Source organism: Xenopus tropicalis, chromosome 4 (genome assembly GCF_000004195.4).
Source record: "Xenopus tropicalis strain Nigerian chromosome 4, UCB_Xtro_10.0, whole genome shotgun sequence".
NCBI classification, from domain to species: Eukaryota; Metazoa; Chordata; class Amphibia; order Anura; family Pipidae; genus Xenopus; species Xenopus tropicalis.
Window position 1 is genome coordinate 44120676 of NC_030680.2, and position 25229 is coordinate 44145904.

At 40.1% G+C, this 25229-nt stretch overlaps 1 protein-coding gene across 2 annotated transcripts in view; it reads left to right on the forward strand.

The window, feature by feature from the left end:
• Positions 1–13410, forward strand: part of LOC100145527 (uncharacterized loc100145527) — a 66458-nt gene extending 53048 nt beyond the window's left edge. For both annotated transcript variants that reach the window (XM_012960626.3, NM_001126967.1), the window contains 4 exon segments: positions 502–687; positions 1009–1206; positions 7170–7307; positions 13052–13410. In XM_012960626.3, coding sequence (XP_012816080.1) covers positions 502–687; positions 1009–1206; positions 7170–7307; positions 13052–13107 — 578 coding nt within the window. In that variant the 3' untranslated portion in view covers positions 13108–13410.
• Positions 13411–25229: the final 11819 nt, after the last annotated feature.

Here is a 25229-nt window from a genome sequence, read left to right on the forward strand (position 1 = left end):
TGTTATTTCATATTTTCAATTAGGTTCTCTTTTTAAAAAATTGATGATTCTTTTCAGTACAAAAAAAGAAAAGATTAGTTATTTTAAATACCACCAAAGAATTGTGGTGAGCCAAATCCATCTCTAAACACAAATTAAAACTTAGTCTGCTTTCTCTTTAATAATTGCCTATGACCAATCTGCTTCTTAATTATTACTAAACTTGGCTCAGGTCTACAAAAAGGGTTTTGTTTTACATTAAATTGTGTTCTAGATTATATCTGATGTGTTGCATGGGTTTAAAACAAATCTGTATCTCAAGTCATGTTGTATGGTTAGATGTACTGTAACATAGCCAGCAGATGACTCTGCAAAAGAAATCTTGCATAATATGCCAGTTTTGTTTAGTGGCGGTCTACAGAGAGTCTCTGGTTCTGCTTTTTATACTTATTCATAAATTGACAGAATGCTTTCTTCTTTGATGTTTTCATTGTTGTCTAACCTGTTTCTAACAAACCTCAGGCTTTGAGGAAGCAGACACCAGCAATGAAGCAAAACCCCTGTATGAAAAGCACACTGCCACCTCCACACACCTGTTGGACAAGCCTCCACCTCTTCTTCCCACCCCAGCCAGGAACACTTTCAAAGCACCAGCTAAAGCTCCCCTGCTTGGGGATAGACCTTCAGCTGGACTCCTTCCAACTCCAGGTGAGGAGTGCCTTGTGGTGTTTCATGTCTCATCACTAATTTCTCTCTCTCAAGAAACTGAACATTAGACTTTTCCCTTTTGCAAGGATTGGCAATTGTATAGTATAATTCTGCTTTTAAAACTCATTGTAGGTTTTGGAGAATATAAAATATGGCCTTAATTAGGTAGAAAAAAATAACTCAACATCTGGATAGAAGGAGAATGCATAAAAATTATGTTTATAAAGGTTGTGTATGTCTGTATTTACAGCTGGAACAACCATCCTAAGTGATGGTTGGTGCATATTCATGAAATGTTCTACATTGTCTGTTTACATTTAGGGTTTGAGCAAGCTGACCCAACAGAAGAGGAAGTTAATGCCATGTATAAATCCAGTATTATACCTAACAGCAGCTCTGCAAAGGATATCTTAGCCAAGCCACCCCCTCTTCTTCCTACTCCAGGACGAACTCCCCTGCTGAGTCTTGGCAAGCCATCTCTTCGTGAACGACCTGCACCTGGTCTTCTCCCAACACCAGGTCAGTTTTGTTTCTAACCTAGTGATATCAGATGATTTCACAAAGAAGAAAAAGTAGGGGTTCTATCAGGTTAAGAGAGGTTTTATTTTAAATAGGTGCAGGCATAATCAATAGCTTGAAATTATGGGTTCTCCCAAACATCAGCAAGCTGTTAAAGAGATCATAGTAATTATACAGCTGTCTCCTCTACTAAGTATTCTAATTTTTGATTCCCAGTAAACTTATACATGTCCAGCAGGCTGAAAAATGTATGGTTATGTTATTGCTGGGTTTTTTTTCCATTGCCTTTTTTTTTTTTCTTTAAAAAAGATCAAGATCAAGATTTTGATGTGAAAATCTTTTTTTACACTGGTTTGTTTGTGTTTTTTTTTTCATTTTTGTTTTAAAATGCTTTAGGAAAAGCAGTACCTGTCAACACACATAGAAAACACATTATGGCATCTTAAAACCAGGTTTAGCATATCTTCCACCATTTTGAAACATGAATGCCTTTTAAAATTTAAATTGTCCAAAAATGTTCTCTATAAACATGTTCCATTTCCATTGGTGTAATTCACATTTAAATTAACTGTTTTGAAATTTAGCTTTTTTTTCATCAGCTTGCCAGTTTGGACTTTCAGTAGCTATCTGGTTGCTAGAGTGCAATTTACCCTAGCAATCAAGCAGCCGTGTGAATGAGAGACTGGAACATGAATAGAATAGGGCCTGCATTGATAAATAGATAATACAGTTATAGCAATAAAATTTTAGCCTAACAAAGCAATAAGAGGGAAGCACATGAAAAACTACAAAAAAAGACCACACAAGAAGTTGTAAATAAACGGGCATGTTATAATAAAAGTAAACCTAAAGGAGAAGGAAAGGTAAAAACTAAGTAAAATACAACCGTAAGCACTCACAGAAACGCTGCACTGAGCCCTCTGTCAAAAGAAACAGAATTTGTTTTGTCTCTGTTTTCCTGTGCCAGAGACACACAACTCTCTCCCCTCTCATGCTCCACCCTCCCTCAAGAATTCTAAGAACTCCCTCCCCCCCTTAAGAATGTGTGATCTGAGCCAATCAGCAGGAAGCTTCCTCATAGTCTTAAGAACTGCGCATGTACTGGTCTTGGTGCAGGAGCAAGGCATTATGGGAACTTTCTTTACATGGGGTTTTTTTCCTATGAGGCTTCTGATCATCTGAACAGGAGAAATGTTGGGATACTTAAGGGCACTACTGAGAGAACTGAAGGTATGCCTGCAGCTTGAGATTTAGCCTTTCCTTCTTTATTAGCCTTTTCTTCTCTAAAGAACTTTTGTTAGGCCCCTCAGTAGATGTTAACTTTTTACTTTAGGCTGGTGCTTCTATGTGCTTTCTGTTTGAGCTTCTATACCACTGTTGCTTGTGAAGTTATACATTTTAGGGCTGTGACACACGGGTTGCGCTGCGACTAATCTCCCCACAATGCCATCTCACTGGCTAGAATGTAAGTCACCAAAAGTTTCCTTTCAAAGCAATTTCAGCAAATCGCAGCACCACGTATGCCTTTCCACCTGCGATTTTACATTCTAGCTGGTAGGATTGCATTGCGGGGAGATTAGTCGCCGGTGGCAACGGAGATTTGTCATGGCGCGACTTAATCTTCCCATGTCACTGCCCTTACTGTACTCCCTTAGTTCTTCTCTACATTGAAAACTGCAACCAGTACTTTGCCTGAAATTAGATGGATATTAAGCTGCTGTGCAATTTTAGTATCTTAGTCTGTGTAAGCAATTGTATCATAAGGTATTTTTAGAAGTTAATTTAATAAGCATGTTATCCAGAAGTTGCTACATTAGGTGGAAAATTTTGGTTATATGAGTTTCTCTCATTAAAGGAGAAGAAAAGGCTAATAAAGAGTTTAGCTCAAGCTGCTGGCATACCTTCAGTTCTCTCAATAGTGACCTTAAGTCTCCCCATATTTCTCCCGTTCAGATAATCAGAAGCCTCATAGGAAAAAAACGCTGAGCTCTGTAAAGTTCCCATAATGCCTCGCTCCTGCACCAAGACCGGTGTACATGCTCAGTTTGTGAGACTGAGCAAGCTTCCTACCCGAAGGCAGGGGAAGGGGTTCTTAGCATTCTGAGGGAGGGGGGGGGGGAACAGGAGAGGGCAGAGCAGCATGTCTCTGGCACAGGAAAAAAAGGGACAACAAATCCTGTTTCTTTTGAAAGAGAACTCAGTGCAGCATTACTGTAAGTGCTTATGGCTGTATTTACATACACCTTTTAGATAAAGCTTACTTAGTTTTTACCTTTCCTTCCCCTTTAAATAGGTGTGGAAATCATGATATCAAAAGGTGTTTTACTAGGGATTCGCTAATTGTAAGTTTACTTTAGCATTTGGCTAGATGAAATCCAAACCCTTTAGGCTGCATGTAAAGTCTTTTACATTCCCTGATTTAAAGGTTTTACCTCATTTTACACAATTTTTTTTGTGGTTCCACCAATATACCTTACATTTTCCCAGATTATACACCATTTTTCTCTAGTCTCTTGAAACAAGTAAAATAGACACCCCTCATAATTAAGGAGGCCTGGGCCTTCCTAACCTCCTTTATTATTACTACGCAGCCCAACTAGCCAATATACCCATTCTACATATAGGGTCCACATGGCCCCATTGGATTGATCAGAAATTTTAATTTTTTGTTATCCAAGTAGTGCAGAAGCTAGGGTCTGGTCCCCACCAAATCGACAGCCTTAGACAAATAGCTGATTTTTAAGCACTATGTTGAACATTTGGGCTAGATTAAAATTCTCCTCAGGGCTTATGTCCCCTTGGACTCCTGCGGCACCTTTCAAAATCCTCTATCCAGAGCCAGTCTTCTGATTTATTTTTGTGGGGGAACCTAAATCTATTGACCTGGGTAACCCATTGACTGTAACATATTTACACAATCACCAGCTTCCTTGTTTGGAGATCTTCCGGGCAATGCAACTACTACATTTTATCATCACCCTAATGATATTTTGGACTCAGGCTAGTGGTCATATCTTTTTAGAAAATTGGTGCATCCCACCCCTCTTATCGTTCTCATATGGTATCTATGCTTTATCTTGCACTTTGTAAAATGTAAACCATCTGAGAGAATGAGTATGTTAAAGTGAAACTGACACCAGAAATTTAAATTTTTTTTTTTTTTTTTTTTTACATTTATCATAACATTGTCTTTACATGACCTTAATAATTTTGCCATTAAAGTATTTGCCTGATGTTCCTCTATGGGGGGCAGCCATAATTGTGCAGCAGTAACCTTGTTAGCATTAGGAGCTATAACGGACAGGTTGAGAAGGGACAGTCAAGTTGGCAAAACAGTCAGGTTTAAGATCTACAAGCAGCAATTATTTATAAAAGCGGCCCGATCAGCGAAAAACAATGAACATGACCTATAGGCAAATTTGTGTGTACTTTTATATTCTAAAGAGTCGTTTTTTAGTGTCAGTATTACTTTAAGGTCTAGGAAAGTGATCTTAAAAGTACATTAGAACCAGAGACATGGTCTCGCATTTGACAAACCACTAAAACAAGCTTAATTAACACCATTTTTCTATAAGCTTAATCTAAAATGATGTTAAGATTGTATTTAACCCTAGAATGGATAGGTAACTTTATCCCAACTACTAACCTTAATGGTTTTTGGGGCTGTGCACAAATTGGTTTCCTGTAGTGCACATGGTGGACCTGCCCCATGGTAACCAATTTTTAATCAAAGAACACCATGCTATATTCTCATATATTCATATCAGCCATAAAGGGTTCAACTTCAATGCCCAAATATTTTTAAACCACCAACAATGCTCTCGGCATGTCAGAAAATCTATTTTCCATAAAAAAGTAAAAAGGCTACTGTAAAAGCTACTTTTTATACCTGTTAAATCAGCCCTCCTCCTGTGTCTCTGATCAGTTTTTTTGAAGGGATAGGAGTGGCCTATTTTGAACCTGACACACTGAGAACTTCCTTATATGCTTACATAATCACATCCAGGCTTTACCGCTTACTTTTTTACTATTGAACCAGTTCATTGGCTGCTTGTGCACTCTAGCTAGTTGCATAAATTGAAAGGTCATTGCCTATGCCATTGCAAGGAAGAAATTAACCAATGACCTTTCAATATATTCAACTAGTTAGAGTGCACAAGCAGCCAATGACCTGGTTCAATAGTAAAAATAGTCTGTTTGCATATGCCATTGCAGTGGAGAAATTTTAGAAAAACTTTAGACAAGACCCAGTTCAGGCCCTACTCAATGGCAATTGTGAGGGCTTCAATAAGCCTCAACATAGGTTACTTATAATTTTCCTATCTCACAAAGAAACTATTGTGAAAGCATGGAAACGCAAAGTCATATCCTTTCTGGCCTTTATGCAAAAGTTAGATTGAATTACGGTGAATGAAAAGTTAACTTAGTCTGCTACAAAACACCAGTGCAAATTTTTTTAAAATTTGGCAGGTATGGTTAAAGGACATGTAAAGCCTATATTTGCCTACAATGTATATCAGTTGGGCACGTCTCCCCCCACCCAAATGGCATCATGTGTACTGCATATATCTCCTCCTCTTGCCATTACCATCACATTTTCCTAAAGCAAATAGCAGCTTTCACCCGGCCATTTTTCCTCTGATACATAATCAGATACATGTAAATCTGTGTAATATATTTTCACAGAATTATAATTCCACAGCATATGAAATGTATACCTGCCATTCACACATACTTGTAAGTTAATTTGGGAAAGGACCGAGCACGCCTTTTAACATATGTTCTTGCCTTTTATAGATACTTGGGGGGTAGGGACATACTGACACCAGGTTTATACTCTTGGACACAAGTTCTCTCTCTCTTCCCAGGAGGGACAGACACATCTCGCTCTCTGCCCTGGAGGGACAGACATGAAAACAGACATGAAACATACACACATACTACATATACTTAACATTATTTTTATATGCATTAATTGTACAGATTACTCCTGTGAGCTGTCAAGGGTATGTTTGACTGGCTGTTTGTACTTTGCATATCATTTGTAACTCCACACAATAAAGATATTTTGTTATCACCTTGGTGAGTGGTACTTTGACCATAATACTTACACAAAATTTTATAATAAATAGATGATATTCTACAATTTGTAAACAGCCTACACGCACAGACCCTTATTCAGCATACATTTCATCAAGAATACAGGCTCACACAGGCACAACTGTCTCTGATAAATGTTCTGCTTTGTTTGAGCACTGTAATGGTAAAGTTGAAAGGTATGCTTTCTTCATAGTGTGTAGCAATCTTTGATTTATTTCATAGAAATAATATGAGTTTCACCAGTAAGAACTGTTGTAAAAACATTTATTTGTCGTTTTGAACTTAACTTTTCTTCTATCTTATAGACTTTGTTATATCATTGTAAACATACTTTGATTTTCTCTAAAACAAAAGCTTCAATAAAACAATTAAAAAGAAAAAGTAAAATTGTGGTTTCTGCTGTACATGTATCAGACCCCTTATCCAGAAACCCCATTATCCAGAAAGTTCAGAATTACGGAAAGGCCATCTCCCATTTTAATCAAATAATTCACATTTTTGAAAATTATTTCCTTTTTCTCTGTAATAATAAAACAATACCTTGTACCTGATCCCAACTAAGATATAATTAATCCGTATTGGAGCCAAAACAATCCTATTGGGTTTATTTAATGTTTAAATGATTTTTTAATAGACTTAAGGTAGGAGATCCAAATTACTGAAAGACCCCTTATCTGGAAAACCACAGGTCCCAAGCATTCTGGATAATGGGTCCCATACCTGTATATACATTTGGAAGAACATGTTAGCATTCTGTTTTGTTCTTTTGTGAAGTATTCCTCGCATCACTAGTAATTCTATAAATAATTACTTTAGATCTTGTGGTTTGTTTAGCTCTAGATTTTTTTTTTTTTTTTTTACAGGATTATCGGGCCCAAAAGGTAAACCACCTCCCCTCTTGGCTGTGACTGCTAAAAGACCAGGTCTTCTTGGATTTTCTCCACATCCACCTCCAAAACGCCCTTTGCTTGGTGAAAAGCCTGGTCTTCTTCCAACTCCTGGTAAGTGTATTTCTGCTATTTTTATATTTGAGAACACAGTGCTACTGTGCAGCTTTATTTTGTTGTGAACATGTAGAGGTCCCAGGCTATTGATCTAGGGCAGGTGTTTGTTCAAAAAGGTATATTTTTTTAGTAGCCTTCTGAAACACATCTTCTGGTTTCTTGTATCCTAGAAATTCAATAGGTAGCTTTTTACATACCTAGGGCATGCTCCTGATGAGGTGGCGGATGGTCTCCTGAGGGATCTCCTCCCAGACCTGGACTAAAGCATCCACCAACTCCTGGACAGTCTGTGGTGCAATGTGGCGTTGGTGGATGTAGCGAGACATGATGTCCCAGATGTGGATTCAGGTCTGGGGAACTGGCGGCCAGTCCATAGCATCAATGCCTTCTTCTTGCAGGAACTGCTGACACACTCCAGCCACATGAGGTCTAGCATTGTCTTGCATTAGGAGGAACCCAGAGCCAACCGCACCAGCATATGGTCTCACAAGGGGTCTGAGGATCTCATCTCGGTACCTAATGGCAGTATGGCTACCTCTGGCGAGCACATGGGGGGCTGTGGGGCCTTCCAAAGAAATGCCACCCCACACCATTACTAACCCACTGCCAAACCGGTCATGCTGGAGTATGTTGCAGGCAGCAGAATGTTCTCCATGGCGTCTCCAGACTCTGTCACGTCTGTCACATATGGTCAGTGTGAACCTGCATTCATCTGTGAAGAGCTCAGGGCGCCAGTGGCTAATTTGCTTATTTTGGTGTTCTCTGCCAAACGTCCTCCACGGTGTTGGGCTGTAAGCACAACCCCCATCTGTGGACTTTGGGCCCTCATACCACCCTCTCGGAGTCTGTTTCTGACCGTTTGAGCAGACACATGCACATTTGTGGCCTGCTTGAGGTCGTTTTGCTGGGCTCTGGCAGTGTTCCTCCTGTTCCTCCTTGCACAAAAGCGGAGGTTGCGGTCCTGCTGCTGGGTTGTTGCCCTCCTACGGACTCCTCCATGTCTCCTGATGTACTGGCCTGTCTCCTGCTAGCGCCTCCATGCTCTGGACACTACACTGACAGACACAGCAAACCTTCTTGCCACAGCTCGCATTAATGTGCCATCCTGGATGAGCTGCACTACCTGAGCCATTTGTGTGGGTGCAGGCATTGTAGTGAGGTCATACAGGCACGTGGAGGCCACACACATTACTGAGCCTCATTTTGACTTGTTTTAAGGACATTACATCAAAGTTGGATCAGCCTGTAGTGTTTTTTTCCACTTTAATTTTGAGTGTGACTCCAAATCCATACCGCCATGGGTTGATAAATTTGATTTCCATTGATAATTTTTGTGTGATTTTGTTGTCAGCACATTCAACTATGTAAAGAATTAAGTTTTTAATAAGAATATTTCATTCAGATCTAGGATGTCTTATTTTTGTGTTCCCTTTATTTTTTATGTATGTATGTACCGTATATACTCGAGTATAAGCCGATCCGAATATAAGCGGAGGTACCTAATTTTACCTAAGAAAACTGGAAAAACTTATTGACTCAAATATAAGCCTAGGGTGGGAAATGCAACCGCTACTGCTAAGTTACAATAATCAAATAAATAACATATAAATAAATAGATAAATTTAGGGAAAGAAAAATGCTACAGCAGCAGACAAAAGCAAGTTTGGGAAGGCTAAGGAAGCTGCCATACTAATTATCAAGTACTTGGACCCCAGTGTACAAGTCCCCCCAGGTTGTGCGACGAGCATGTTCAGCGAGCCAGAGTCAGCCAGAGTGCGTGCAACTGCAGGTATGCATGGACACATATACTCGAGTATAAGCCGAGGGTTACTTTTTCATCACATTTTTAGTGCTGAAAAACTCGGCTTATACTTGATTATATACGGTATGTCTCAAAAAAATAAAGGGAACACTTAAACAACACAATGTAACTCCAAGTCAATCACACTTCTGTGAAATCAAACTGTCCACTTAGGTAGCAACACTGATTGACAATCAATTTCACATGCTGTTGTGCATATGGAATAGACAACAGGTGGAAATTATAGGCAATTAGCAAGACATCCCCAATAAAGGAGTGGTTGTGCAGGTGGTGACCACAGACCACTTCTCAGTTCCTATGCTTTCTGGCTGATGTTTTGGTCACTTCAGAATGCTGGCAGTGCTTTCACTCTAGTGGTAGCATGAGACGGAGTCTACAACCCACACAAATGGCTCAGGTAGTGCAGCTCATCAATGCAAGCTGTGGCAAGAAGGTTTGCTGTGTCTGTCAGCGTAGTGTCCAGAGCATGGAGGTGCTACCAGGAGACAGTACATCAGGAGATGTGGAGGAGGCCATAGGAAGGCAACAACCCAGCAGCAGGACCGCTACCTCCGCCTTTGTGCAAGGAGTAACAGGAGGAGCACTGCCAGAGCCCTGTAAAATGACCTCCAGCGGGCCACAAATGTGCATGTGTCTGCTCAAACGGTCAGAAACAGACTCCATGAGGGTGGTAGGAGGGCCCGATGTCCACTGGTGGGGGTTGTGCTTACAGCCCAACACCGTGTAGGACGTTTGCCAATCTTGGTGTTCTCTGGCAAATGCCAAATTCGTCACTGGCGCCCTGTGCTTTTCACAGATAAAAGCAGGTTCACATTGTCACATCTGTCAAATGTCTGGAGACACCGTGGAGAATGTTCTGCTGCCTGCAACATCCTCCAGCATGACCGGTTTGGCAGTGGGTCAGTAATGGTGTGGCATTTCTTTGGGGGGCCGCACAGCCCTCCATGTGCTCGCCAGAGGTAGCCTGACTAGGTACCGAGATGAGATCCTCAGGCCCCTCATAAGACCATATGCTGGTGCGGTTGGCTCTGGGTTCCTCCTAATGCAAAACAATGCTAGACCTCATGTGGCTGGAGTGTGTCAGCAGTTCCTGCAAGACGAAGGCATTGATACTATGGACTGGCCTGCCCGTTCCCCAGACCTAAATCCAATTGAGCACATCTGGGACATCATGTCTTGCTCCATCCACCAATGCCACATTGCACCACAGACTGTCCAGGAGTTGGTGGATGCTTTAGTCCAGGTCTGGGAGGAGATCCCTCTGTAGACCATCCGCCACCTCATCAGGAGCATGCCCAGGCATTGTAGGGAGATCATTTTGACTTGTTTTAAGGATATTACATCAAAGTTGGATCACTTTAATTTTGAGTGTGACTCCAAATCCAGACCTCCATGGGTTGATAAATTTGATTTCCATTGATAATTTTTGTGTGATTTTGTTGTCAGCACATTCAACTATGTAAAGAACGAAGTATTTAATAAGAATATTTCATTCATTCATATCTAGGATGTCTTATTTTTGTGTTCCCTTTATATCTCTCTTTCTAAGAACTTTTCTTTTGTTTGAATTAATAGTAATCTGTAGTAAATTATAATTTTGATAAAGGTAAGAGTAAAAATAAAAGAGGGCTTGATACTGGCTTAAGTTGTAGGTACTTCTGAACCTGCTTTTCATCCTTTCAGTGTGACATATAACTAGATGTTAGGATTGCATTCTGAATTATTGGACACAAGCTGAGTAGATTTTATAAGAAATACTGACTGCGGGAATAGGCAGAGACATGTCCAAAAGCAGGAAAAAGGTCAGGGGAGGAAGCAATCAAACACAGTCAAAGAAACGGCAGTGAGTCAGAGGTGGGCAGCAAACAAACAATCCAAGTAGCAGGCAAAGGTCAAACCGGGAAGTCAAAACCAGAGGGTAAAGAACAGGGCAAGACAACAGGCAACAACTTACAGGACAGGAACTCAGGGTCTCAGAACTCAACTTGGGCACATGAGGTTTGAACAAGTCAGAATGACCAGTGATCCAACAACAAGGTATGGGGGATGCAGGCTTAAAGGAACAGTAATTTGTGTTTTAAAGTAATTACAGTATAATTTACTGTTGCCCTGCACTGGTAAAACTGGTGTTTGCTTAAGGAACACTACTATTGTTTATATAAATAAGCTGCTCTGTAACCATGGTGACAGCCATTCAAGCTGGAAAAAAGGAGAAAAGGCACAGGTTCCATAACAGATAAGACACCATTGTATTCTACATGGTTCATCGGTTAGCTGCTATATAACCTGTGTATTTTCTCCTTTTGAATGGCTGCCCCCATGGCTACACACCAGTGTTTTTATATAAACTCTAGTAGTGTTTCTGAAGCAAACACACAACTTTTACCAGTGCAGGGCAGCAGTATATTAGTTTAATTCCTTTAATTTATTTTCATTTTTTGGTGTTACTGTTCCTTTAAATAGCCCCTTAATTGGCTGGATAATGGGCATGGTTAGTGAATACTGAGAGGGGGAAAATTCATAATGCTAATATGGAAGGCTACAACTTTTGCTCAACTGGGAGGAGCACTGGCCAGAATACCACAGATTCCTGGTTTTGTACTAGGTAGTTCCTGAAACTAGATGTTAGGTAGGTTTTTGTTGGACAAAATGTTGAAATTGATGTTTCAAGTTCTGAGTGTTTAAAAAAAAACAAAAAAAAACAAACGCCTTCAATTATATGAATAAATAAGCAATCCAGAGTGCTATATAATCTGTCCCAGATTTCATTACCTGTAAAAACTGCAGATGGCAGCTGGGGGCTTCCCTATCTTCCCATTTGCTCTTCTCTGATGTGGTGATGTGGGAACTGGTAAGTGGTGAGATGTGGAGGGAGCCAGACTGTTAAGTGAGTCTGCTTTCCCGTGAGACTGTTTGGTTAGAATTTGTACTGCTGCTTAAAGCAAATTATTTCAATATTCCCCATAGAGTTTTACCTGCTTGCTTATATGCTGGCATATACCTTACTTATTGCTAAGGTATAGTCAGTTGCTCCTGTATTGTAGGTATGGTTTCTTTTTGCATTTTCTTGGCTACATCAACATATCGACCCTTCCAGTTTAGGTTTTGTAAATTGCTTTTAGTTGATCTGAAGCTATGTTTATTGCCTCCATCTATTTTAAAAATGTAGACCATAATTTTCTAAAACAATTTACTACTGTCTTCAATTTTAGTATTTTGTTTGTAATGTTTACATTTTTTCTTCAGCAGCTTTCACTTTTAATACTGTATTTGCTAGGGTTTTATTAATCTCTAAGCCCATAGACAAGATGACTTATTTTTGTATTGTATTTGTATAACAAAAAATCAACTGTATTGCAAAACAGTTCGCTGGCACTGGATCCTACACAGGATGAAGTGCAGATTTAAATATTTATTGAAAAAAGTTAAGCACCGTAGGGATATTTTTTCTGTGAAAAGTGTATATGATATATGTGTGTGTGTGTTGTGTGTAAAACTGAAACTGAAAAATATTTCAAGAGTTTGCTTTCCTTTGAATCAATGAACTAATATTTAGTTGTATAATCACTGTTTCTGAGAACCGCTGCACATCTGTGTTTCATGTAGTCTGCCAACATCTGCGATGTGTGAACAGGTATTCTAGCCCAGGATGATGGACTACATTCCACAATTCATCTGCATTTCTTGGTTTTGCCTCAAACAGCATTTTTGATGTCACTCCACACTGCTGCTATTTTGAACAACAATCTGTGTAACTGAATCAAATAAATATTCAATTACACAGAATCGGCAGTATGCATATCATGACTGTAGAAATAGCAAAAACAGTGATTGATCAGTCATAGGTTGAGCAAGGAACAAAACCAGATGCTGTTTATTCAACCTAAACAAACTAATTCTTATCTGTTTTGTTTTACAGGTGTTTCTGGTGCTCCTCACCACTGGTCATCTAAACCTAAACCATTGCTCAGCTGAGGACAAAATAATCCATGCCGGCTGCACCTGTGCATCTACTATGTATAACTTACTCCAAAATGGAGAAAGCAGAAGAATTGTGACAGTTTGAGTAATACCCTCATTCCCTTAGGATATGTTTTGTGGTTTTTTTTTTTTATCTGGTTACTGCCCTTACGTAAAATCTTTTACCTGCTAGAATTCTGGTTCCACTGACAAGATGAAGATTAATTATTGTATTAATGGATGTCCCTTGTTCTTCAGTTTTTTTGTGTTTTGTATTTTTCTTTTCTCAGAAGAGAATAAAGATTTTGTTTTACACAACCTTGGTGTGTTCTTTTCTGTCCCTTTTCTTTTTGTAAAAAACAGATAACTGGAATATATATATATATATATATATATATATATATATATATATATATATATATATATATATTATAATTTATTTGTAAATTTTGATAGTGACTGATTTTTGATAAGTGCTACATATTTTATGACAATGGCACAAGCGTTTTTGCATTGCTAATGAACAATCTTAAACTAAAATTACTTGGCAAAGTTTATTCCTTGTATTTCTAATTGTAGTTGAGAAGTGAACTATGGTGACTTGTAGGTTTAAAGGTTTAGTTTATGCTCAACTTTCACACCCAGGTATCATACATCTCTAAAAATAATGCTCCTAAATATCAAGCATTATCTCTGTTTTGTTTGATTAAGAAAAGGCACTTTTGCCTTAATAGACATATGAATAAAAAAAAGTTATTTATACTAGCAGCTTTTTACACAAAATATCTTTTAACCTATTAGGCCTTAGTCAGAATCATCCATGCATATATTCTTTACCCTACAGAGTTGTAGTGCACAATGACTAAACTTCTTCTCCAACCAGGAACTGCTTTGTTCTCATCGCAATGTTTTTCAGGCTGAAGGGCTGGCAGCTTTAAAGGGTATTCGAGACTGGGAGTACCTGTAAGGGTAAAAATGCATGTTGACACCCCCTTGAAGCCCAGTTTAAATGTCTATTTCAGTGAAATTTTAGGTAACTACTAATTTGATGTCCTAAATATTTTTGGAACGAGACCCGAGTGGCTGATTTTTTTAATGTCTTTCTTTCTCTATCTTTGAGTTTAGAGGGACCTGGACTAAGTCAAGGTCCTTAAAACAGGGCGTGATCATGTGTATCTTTACTAAAATATTTATTATTTGGATCATCATTAAGGCTTTAATTAAACTGCAACCAAACTTGAACATAGTCCAGACAGCATAATCCCAGCATACTTTCTTTTATTAAGATTCCTGGGGCCTGCAAATGCGGCTCGTCATTTTCTGGGCTTAGCTCAGATGTGATCTCTCCGCATTTTTTAGAAAATAATGCCTAAGGCACATTCTTTGAGAAATTCTTACACGTTTCAGTCCTGGAAAACCTGTTGTAACTTTAATTCCCTTGACTCGTATGGAAATATCCTTTTGTGAATTTAAAGAGTACCAGCTGTAGCAGTTGCAAAGTAACCCTGTGAGTGGCTAGGGAACAGGTATTCCTGTTATCATTTTCTGCCTCTTTTGACATTGTTTTTTTAGAACACATGGTTGTGGCCCATAACTGTCCATGTTATTATTGGCCGATTACTGCTTACCATAGGGGAGTTTAGCAGTAAATATGACACACATAGCTTTTGTGCCTGTTTGCTATAGGACACTAGTGTCATCTAACAAAACATGGGGTTTTTCTCCCACAAGCTTTTTTTCTTTTGGGTAAATTAGGGCTACAAATGTGTGTAATTGGCACCAAAGAAAAAAAAAATACAATGTATTTTTTGCTAGCTACAATCAGTAAAAAAAAAAAAAAAAAAAAAGCAGATGCTATTATAATATAAGGGCAAGCTGTTTTTTTTTTATATTGAGTTTTTAAAAATGCAGATTCAAACATAAATAGACATACAATGCATTCCTATAAGTAATGATGAATCATTCACAAGTGAACTGGAAAAGGAGTTTAACAAGGAGTTAGGAATTGACACCCTCTCTCTTCTGCTTATTCTACAGGTAATTGCTTAATTGCTGCACTATTTCCACCTTCACTGTGGCCCTGAATACGGCATTTTTGCTAGTTTATTGGGTAATTGCTGCACTATTTCCACCTTCACTGTGGCCCTGAATACTGCATTTTTGCTAGTTTATTGGGTAATTGCTGCACTATTTCCACCTTCACTGTGGCCCTGAATACTGCATTTTTGCTAGTTTATTGGGTAATTTAGCTAGTTCTATTTCCATTCTCAATTCCCAATATTGCATGCCCCCTATTCCTGTGCTCCAGCAATTTGTTGATTTTATGACCCCCATCGTAAACTCCTCTAAACAAACTTTGTAGTTCAGCATATCTTTGGGCTGATCTTCACTTGTGCACTTCTCTCATCCTGGGACTCAGCTGATTGATTTAATTTGTAATTTAACTAGCTGCAATCAGTCCTGATTCCCCAGTCCTGTGTTCAGGAGTGACCCAGCTTGCTCTCCCTATATCTTAAGAACCTCATTTGGGAAAGCAGCGCTAGGGTAGCAGCGCACAAGTGAATCCTTCCAAAGTGAATCATTCACAAGTGAACTGGAAACTGGAAGAGGAGCAACAGGAGGAACAACTAGAGAAGCAACAGCAGAAGACCGGCCAGCCTCAGTCATTTGAATCAAGACCCAGTTTACTTGCATAATGTCAGTGCTCTTATTAGTTTTATCTTTCATGTTTGTGCTTCCAAAGGTAACTTCTTCCTTTCACCCCCCAGCTGACTGTCCCTACTCCATAACAATATCTCCCTCTCTCCTCCATTCTACACACTGCTGCTCTTACAATCTTTATACATTTTTTAAAAATCTAGCACCTCCAACCAATACCTCACAAAAGCATAACGATTTTAAATCATTCTCACACCTCCTCTCCCTCTCCTTACTGCTACTACTGGCCGCAGGTGATATCTCACCTAATCCTGGTCCCTGCCATATACCCATTTCCTATCGCCCACGCAATGCTTCTCCTGGTAAAACCCTCACAAACCGCTAACCTGTCTAACATTATTCAAATTCCCACTCTCTCCTCTTCCTATCTCCCCTTCTCTTGTGCCCTTCTCAATACCCGCTCTGTAACTAACAAAGCCGCTTTTATTCATGATCTGTTTTGCTCCAAGTCCTTTCACCTTTTTGCCATAACAGAAACCTGGCTCTCTCAGAATGATAATGCTATTGAGGCAGCTCTCTCTTATGGCGGCCTTTCATTCTCTCACACTCCCCGCATTACTGGCCGTGGGGGAGGGGTAGGGGTTCTGCTCTCCCCTCATTGCCGGTTTAAACTAATCCCTATACCCCCTACTTTCAGGTTTCCTTCTTTTGAGGTGCATACGGTTCAGCTGTTCCACCCTCTCTCTGTGCGGGTGGCAGTTGTTTACAGACCTCCTTCAAAATCCTTGGCTACTTTTCTCTGACTTTGAATCCTGGCTCTTTTTTTTTCTATGCTTTGACACCCCTGCAATCATTTTAAGTGACTTCAATTGCCATATAGATGACTCCTCTCAGCTCTGGCCATCTCGATTTCTCCATCTAACCTCCTCCTTTGATCTCCGGCAATGGACTAATACAGCTACCCATAAGGATGGTCATTTTCTAGATCTGGTCTTTTCTAAAAATCTAAATCTATCTACATTTAACAGTGAGCCTTTTCCTCTTTCAGATCATCATCTTATCTCCTTTTCTATCTCGCACATGTCTCATTCTCCCTCTAACTCTCAGCCTAAAACCCTGATTCGCAACACGCGAATGGTTGATATAACTGCTCTCGCTAACTCTTAGTTCTAGCCTCTCATCCTCCTGTGCTTCCTCTGATCCTGAGTTACTGGTAAATACCTACAACTCAATTTTATCATCTGCAATTAACACCCATGCCCCCCTGCAGCCCCAACGCAGTCGTGCCCGCAATTCCCGTCCCTGGCTTAACCCTCAGACGCGATTTCTGTGCTCCTGTGCACGATCTGCTAAGCGCATTTGGAGGAAATCACGCGTTAAAACTGACTTCCTCCACTATAAATTTCTTATGGTGTGCCTCAATACTGCCCTATCCCAGGCCAAGCAAGCATACTATAACACACTTATAAATAATAATAAATCAAACCCGCGGCGCTTATTCTCCATATTTAACGCGCTACTTCATCCCTCACCTAATGAATCAATCATATCTGAACACACCCCCCAGGACTTTGCTGACTTCTTTAAAAGCAAAGTCGGTTCTATCCGCAAACAATTTTCCCAACCCTCAGATACCGGTAATCTCAACCTTCCTAAATCTCCTCTCTCCCTATTCAGCTCCTTCAGTCTCGTAACAGAGTCTGAAGTTTCTCAGCTTCTCCGATCCTCTCCGACTACTACCTGCTCGCTGGATCCTATGCCCTCATCCCTACTAAAACAGTGTGCCCCTGCCCTTACTCCAGCTCTTACCCACATATTCAATTCCTCTCTGGCTTCTGGTACTTTTCCCTCTCTCTTCAAACAAGCATGTGTCAAACCCATTCTTAAAAAGGCTACACTGGACCCATCCTGCCTTTATAACTACCATCCTGTCTCTCTCCTGCCCCTAGCCTCTAAACTCCTGGAACGTCTTTTCTCGTGTAACTAACTTCCTCTGCACCCATAATCTGCTGGACCCTATGCAGTCTGGTTTTCGGCCTGCGCACTCCACTGAGACGGCCTTATGTAGAGTGGCAAATGATCTCCAGACTGCCAAGGCCAAAGGACGCTACTCGATCCTTATTCTCCTAGACCTTTCCTCTGCTTTTGATACTGTCGACCATTCTATTCTTATGCAAATTCTCTATTCTCTGGGGATCCGGGATCAAGCTGCATCCTGGTTCTCTTCCTATCTCTCTAACCGCTCCTTCTCTGTCGCTCTTACTAACAAATCCTCTACCCCGGTTCCGCTTAGTGTGGGGGTGCCTCAGGGCTCTGTGCTTGGTCCCCTGCTGTTCTCCCTGTACACACTCTCTAGGAGACCTTATTTCTTCTTTTGGTCTTAAATACCACTTATATGCAGATGACATCCAGATATATTTAGACACCCCTGCACTAACCACTGATGTTCAAACCCAGATTGGTAACTGCCTCCTGGCTATCTCCTCCTGGATGAACCGACGCCAGCTCAAACTTAACCTAGCTAAAACAGAGCTCATGGTCTTCCCGCCCAAACATGGCCCTCCTCCTCCTTTCACCATTACTATTGATGGCATGACCATCAACCCTGTAAATTCTGCACGCTGCCTTGGGGTTATCTTTGACCAGTCCCTCTCCTTCTCTAACCATTTTAATAACACTGCCAAAACCTGCTGCTTTTTCCTCCGCAATATTGCCAAGATACGCCCCTTTTTTTCACAAGCAACAGCTAAAACACTAATCTATGCCCTTATCCTTTCCCGCTTAGATTACTGCAATCTCCTACTAACCGGCCTCCCAGACTCCCACCTCTCTCCCCTGCAATCAATCTTAAACTCTGCTGCCAGGATCCTCCTGCTCTCTCCTATGAGGGATCCTGCTCAGCCTCAATTAAGCCCACTAGCATGGCTGGCTGTCAAGCAAAGGATAGCTTACAAAATCCTTCTGCTAACATTCAAAGCCCTTCACTCCTCTGCTCCTCACTACATTTTTTCACTGGTCTCCCTACATGTTCCTGGTCGTCTCCTCCGCTCCTCGCAGAGCCTCCTTCTCTTTACACCATCCACACTGCGCTCTCTCGTCTTAAACCTTTCTATCTCGGTGCTCCTTACCTCTGGAACTCTATCCCTGAATCAATCCGTAGGGAAAACTCACCCACTCTCTTTAAGTCAAAAAACTCAGCTGTTACCTTCTGGAGCACTAAGACATTATTTTGCCCAGTCCTGCGCTTAAGGGCAAATGCCCATACCTGATGCACTCTTACCTTCCAGTTTGTGCCTGTACAGGTCCTTCTCCAAAAATTGTGATAAAGTTCATTATTTTCTGTAATGTACTGATAAACATTAGACTTTCATATATTTTAGATTCATTACACACAACTGAAGTAGTTCAAGCCTTTTATTGTTTTAATATTGATGATTGTGGCATACAGCTCATGAAAACCCAAAATTCCTATCTCAAAAAATTAGCATATTTCATCCGACCAATAAAAGAAAAGTGTTTTTAATACAAAAAAAAAAAAAACAACCTTCAAATAATTATGTTCAGTTATGCACTCAATACTTGGTCGGGAATCCTTTTGCAGAAATGACTGCTTCAATGCGGCGTGGCATGGAGGCAATCAGCCTGTGGCACTGCTCAGGTGTTATGGAGGCCCAGGATGCTTCAATAGCGGCCTTAAGCGTGTTGGGTCTTGTGTCTCAACTTTCTCTTCACAATATCCCACAGATTCTCTATGGGGTTCAGGTCAGGAGAGTTGGCAGGCCAATTGAGCACAGTAATACCATGGTCAGTAAACCATTTACCAGTGGTTTTGGCACTGTGAGCATGTGCCAGGTTGTGCTGAAAAATGAAATCTTCATCTCCATAAAGCTTTTCAGCAGATGGAAGCATGAAGTGCTCCAAAATCTCCTGATAGCTAGCTGCATTGACCCTGCCCTTGATAAAACACAGTGGACCAACACCAGCAGCTGACATGGCACCCCAGACCATCACTGACTGTGGGTACTTGACACTGGACTTCAGGCATTTTGGCATTTCCCTCTCCCCAGTCTTCCTCCAGACTCTGGCACCTTGATTTCCGAATGACATGCAAAATTTGCTTTCATCCGAAAAAAGTAATTTGGACCACTGAGCAACAGTCCAGTGCTGCTTCTCTGTAGCCCAGGTCAGGCGCTTCTGCCGCTGTTTCTGGTTCAAAAGTGGCTTGACCTGGGGAATGCGGCACCTGTAGCCCATTTCCTGCACACGCCTGTACACGGTGGCTCTGGATGTTTCTACTCCAGACTCAGTCCACTGCTTCCGCAGGTCCCCCAAGGTCTGGAATCGGTCCTTCTCCACAATCTTCCTCAGGGCCCGGTCACCTCTTCTCGTTGTGCAGCATTTTCTGCCACACTTTTTCCTTCCCACAGACTTCCCACTGAGGTGCCTTGATACAGCACTCTGGGAACAGCCTATTCGTTCAGAAATTTCTTTCTGTGTCTTACCCTCTTGCTTGAGGGTGTCAATGATGGCCTTCTGGACAGCAAGCAGGTCGGCAGTCTTACCCATGATTGCGGTTTTGAGTAATGAACCAGGCTGGGAGTTTTTAAAAGCCTCAGGAATCTTTTGCAGGTGTTTAGAGTTAATTAGTTGATTCAGATGATTAGGTTAATAGCTCGTTTAGAGAACCTTTTCATGATATGCTAATTTTTTGAGATAGGAATTTTGGGTTTTCATGAGCTGTATGCCACAATCATCAATATTAAAACAATAAAAGGCTTGAACTACTTCAGTTGTGTGTAATGAATCTAAAATATATGAAAGTCTAATGTTTATCAGTACATTACAGAAAATAATGAACTTTATCACAATATGCTAATTTTTGGAGAAGGACCTGTTTGTTACCCAACCACTCAGATTGTAAGCTCTATGGGGCAGGGACCTCCTTCCTACTGTGTCTCATACCACATGGCACTTACATACATACATACATACATGTATACATGTAATATGCAGCATTGTAATCCCACAGGGCACTTACAACCCAATATCTGCCAGGTTAATCCGTTGTATGCATTTTTCTGCCAATACGTCTACAGCTCCATTCCAAATTTGCATGGTAGCAGATACACTAAGCTGAAATTACATTTGATTGAGAAACACACATCTGCTGTGTGTGGTTTTATTAGCGTATTTGGTCAAATATGGTTTTAAAAATGCCTTGTGTATCCTTTTTCTTAGTATAGTTTCATTTGTAATAGTGGTAATACATTTTATTAAAACATTATTATTATTAACATTTATTTATAAAGCGCCAACATATTCCACAGCTCTGTACAATAAGTGGGTTTCATACATTGGACATAGTAACATATAAAGCAATCCATAACCGATACAAGAGGTGAAGAGAGCTCTGCTTAAAAAAGCTTACAATCTACAAACATTATACTTATTAACGTGTGTGTCACATAAATACAGGCATGTGTAAAAGAATTTGCATTTAAGAAAGTTATGCAACACCCATGTAAAAAAATTAACTGCCAATAGTGATGCGCGCGTAGGTGTGTTTCGTAAGTTTAGTGATGGAGGGGCAGTTGTGGGCCAACAAAAACCATTCCTAGTGTGTGGTTATTTAAATAAATTACAGGGGGCAGAAAATTCCATACCTGTGCCATTTACTGCTACTTTAGTTACTCAGCCAACGGTTATCAACTAAATGTAATTAGATTTAACTGACTGAACACTTAAAGATATATTTATCATGCTGTGTAAGAAGTGGAGTGAAGCATTACTGGTGATGTTGCCCAGGGCAACCAATCAGCAATTAGCTTTGAACAATTAGAAAATCAAAGCAAAGCATCTGGTTGGCTGCTATGAGCAAACATCACCACTTTTTACACAGCATAATAAATATACCCCTTAGACATGACTGCAGCCAGCCCTGTTGAACCTAAACCTCAATCTTGCCATGAAACTGAATTAGTCACCAAAAAGTTTTTGTAAGAATGCTAGGCCAAGATAAAAAAAAAAAAAAAAGATATATTTGTAAAGCATTGTAAATCAACTTCTAATGCCCTGGGGCACCATCAAAGCACAGTGAGAGCCATATTTGCTAATGGTGAGTTTTCCCAAAATTCTCACTTTGACAGTTCATCCTGGAAGTTACAATAGAGAAACACGCATGTGTATGAGCCTTTTTGCATAACAACTTTTTTTGCTTTTTGTATGGAGGTCCTTTAAATCTGCATAAAGAGGAGAACAGCAGTGGAGCATTGGGAAAATCAAACATTTGAGTGAATGTGGAAGAATGTGGAAAGAGGTACTTGCAGACTGCTCTGCAAATATTTTATTTAACATTTTGCAAGTTTCAGATTCTTTATCAAGTGCCTAACATAGTATACCTAAAGCTAGGCACTGACCCTACATATTAGTATGCAGTTGGTAAAGGGAACGTATGCCATAGTCTATCAACGTGGTGACTCCTGGGGGCTTTATATGCAGAAGATGGCCTCTGAGGTTCTGAGTGTCGTAATGTTTGCTCTGCCTCATGGACTAATACGTTGTTTTGGAGTATTTCGGTGCTATACCAGGTGGTGTGTTAAAGTTAGTATGAGTATGTTGAGCACGTTTTTCTTTGTTGGTTAAAGTCTCTATCCAGTCAAGATGGAATAAGTAATGATGTTTTTGTTGTACTAATGTGATAGTGGGGGTGCATGCAAGAGTCATTGTAGCAAAATTGCTTTCTGGCTGCTGCTGCCAGTCTTTCAGCTAAGGCTTTTTCTGATAGTGTAGTTTGTGAATTGGAAATACATTTGTCAAACAATTTTCCAGAATTGTTGTATATGTGGGCATGGCCATATACAAGTATGAGATCTGCTCTGGGATTGCCACACTTTATGCACTTGTCAGATGAGGCTGTACCAATATGGAATCTTCCCAAAAAATTTTAGTGGGGGCCCAGACACTATCAAGCTAAGCCACTGTAGGGAACATGGAATTTTTATGGATGTGATTAGAAACAAAAATCACCTTGTGCAGTGCCAAGCAATAGCTACAATTGTGTAACAGTCAATGTTATTAGATTCTACAGGAGTAGAAACTCACTTTCAGAAGTCTGATGGAAAAGTCTGTATTTGACAGATGTCAAGAGAACACTAACTGCTAGAATACATAATGCTGAAGTTAGGGCCCCTTGTTCCATTAAAACCTTAGGGCTACAGCGTATAATAACGTTTTTGACAATTCAATACTTCCTACTGTACTTTTTGGTAACAGTTAAGGTAAAAGCTCTTTCCTGTTTAGCATATTAATTCCCATGAAAAAAGCAAGGTTCACACAAGGGTGGGGTTGCTAAGATAGAAATGGAAAAACTTGACTGTCCTGTGCAGAGCCCTGATATCAAGCCAACTGGAAAGCTGGCTATAATCCAGGCCTGATACCCAATATAAAAGCCCAATCCCCCGAATACTTTTGTGGCTAAATAAAATAATTCTTCAATAGTAATGATTCAAAATCAAGTCTCCCAGAAGAGCAGACCTTATATATAGACCTTATATCAACACTATTGGTTTTGGAATTAGATGTTTGACAAGGATGTAAAATAAGTGACTTATTGTATATTTGAAGAGCTATTATTTTTTTTTGTGTGTAAGGTATAAGTTCTGATGTTTGTTAAGTAAAAAGATATTTTTCCATTTGTCACATGTTTATGAAAGGGATTAGCATGTTCTCCAAATAGAAACTTAAGGCAATGGAAATATAATACTTTTTAGAAATGATAAGAAATGTAATATTGCTTTAGATTTATTTTTTTAAAATGATAACACTTGTCTGTTTATATACAGACAGGAAACATAGGTTCTTCACACTCTTACTGTTCTTGCTCAGACTGCTCACATGCTGAGTGAAATAAGGCACATATCTTTTCTGAGAAATAATATGTATTTAACATTTGCATATATGTCAAACTACATCTGTGTTTTGAAATCTTTGGCGTGCAAATCTTTTAATTAGCTGTATGCAAGATAGTAGGCTGGCAGTATCTACCACTGGTATAATTTTTTGGCCAATTAACACGCAATTAACCTCTTAATTTTGTCACAACATCAATGACACAATTATAGTGTAGTGTTCTTTGCATTTGTTCTTTTTAGGATATTTTTTCAATTTCAGTTAGTTACAGTTTACTGTGCTAACAGTGAGCCATCCTTGCACCTCTTTTGCATAGAAAGGGATGTACCGTACTGATTTTGAACTGGTGTGTTGAGCAAGACTGTCGACCCAGGCACAATTTAAACCCCACCTTCTTGTGCTATGGCATCATAAGTTAAGTGTTCACCATTCAAGGGACTGAACATCCATCATAATGTCTAGACCTGTAATCAACTTTCCCTGTTAAAACCTACTCAATTTACAAGAAATAAAAAAATTATAATTGGAATTGGTCTGTGTGATTTTTAAGAATTAATTGGACTTATCATGTTCATCCCAAAGCATTGGTAGCCATATAACAAGCACAGACATCTCAACTTGGCCTGGCTATCCACACAAACCATCAAATCTTACCCACCAACCCCCTTCTACTCATGCAAGCACTACAAGTATTGTGCTCTTAAGTCTAACTCAAGATTTCTCTGCACATCATCTTTATTTACCCCCATCCTTTATAATTAGTGATGAGCGAATCTGTCCTGTTTTGCTTCTCCTGAAAATGCAATGCATGTAAAAAAATAACAGGAACAGGATACCGGCGCTAATTGATAAAAGAATCGCTATCCATCAATAACTGGCTCCCAAAGTCGCATTAGTGACAGCAGCAACAGGGGAACTGGGAGCGCTGCAGGCGGGCCTACCGCATAGCTATCTACTCCACAAGTCCTACCATCCTTACAGCCACCACAAGCAAAAAGGCGGAAGAGGCACAGACAATCTAAAAGGGCTACAGGCACCAAACAGAGCAGACCTAAATCTATACCCAGAAAGAGTTGAGACACATACAGGAATCTGACTCATAGTCTTACAAACTGAGCATGTTCACTTGGTCTGGGTGTCTGTGCAGGAGTGCCAAAGCAGCTTCCACATTTCAATGGAGAACTCCAAGATATTATTCACTAAGTAACAAACCTACTACATCACTGCTGTCCGGTTGGCAGCTCGTGACCCCCCTCTGTGTTTGCCCCTCTAACTGTCTGGCTGCTTTAATGGTTTACCTTTGTGTAAGCTTTAAATAGTATCAGTACTGAGATTAACTGGCCCCCTGCATGGTTTACACCTCAGAATTAGGCTGTAATCCCCCTCTATTGTTTAAACATATAATTGTTCACCTCTTCACACCTCAGACTGTAGGAGCAGTGCCAGCATTATGTCACACACAGGCAGTATGGCAAACACAAGCATTATAGGGCAGGCAGAGTTTGGCACACACAGATGGCATAGGGCAGGCAGATTATGGCCCATACAGTAGTATAGGGAAGGCAGAGTAT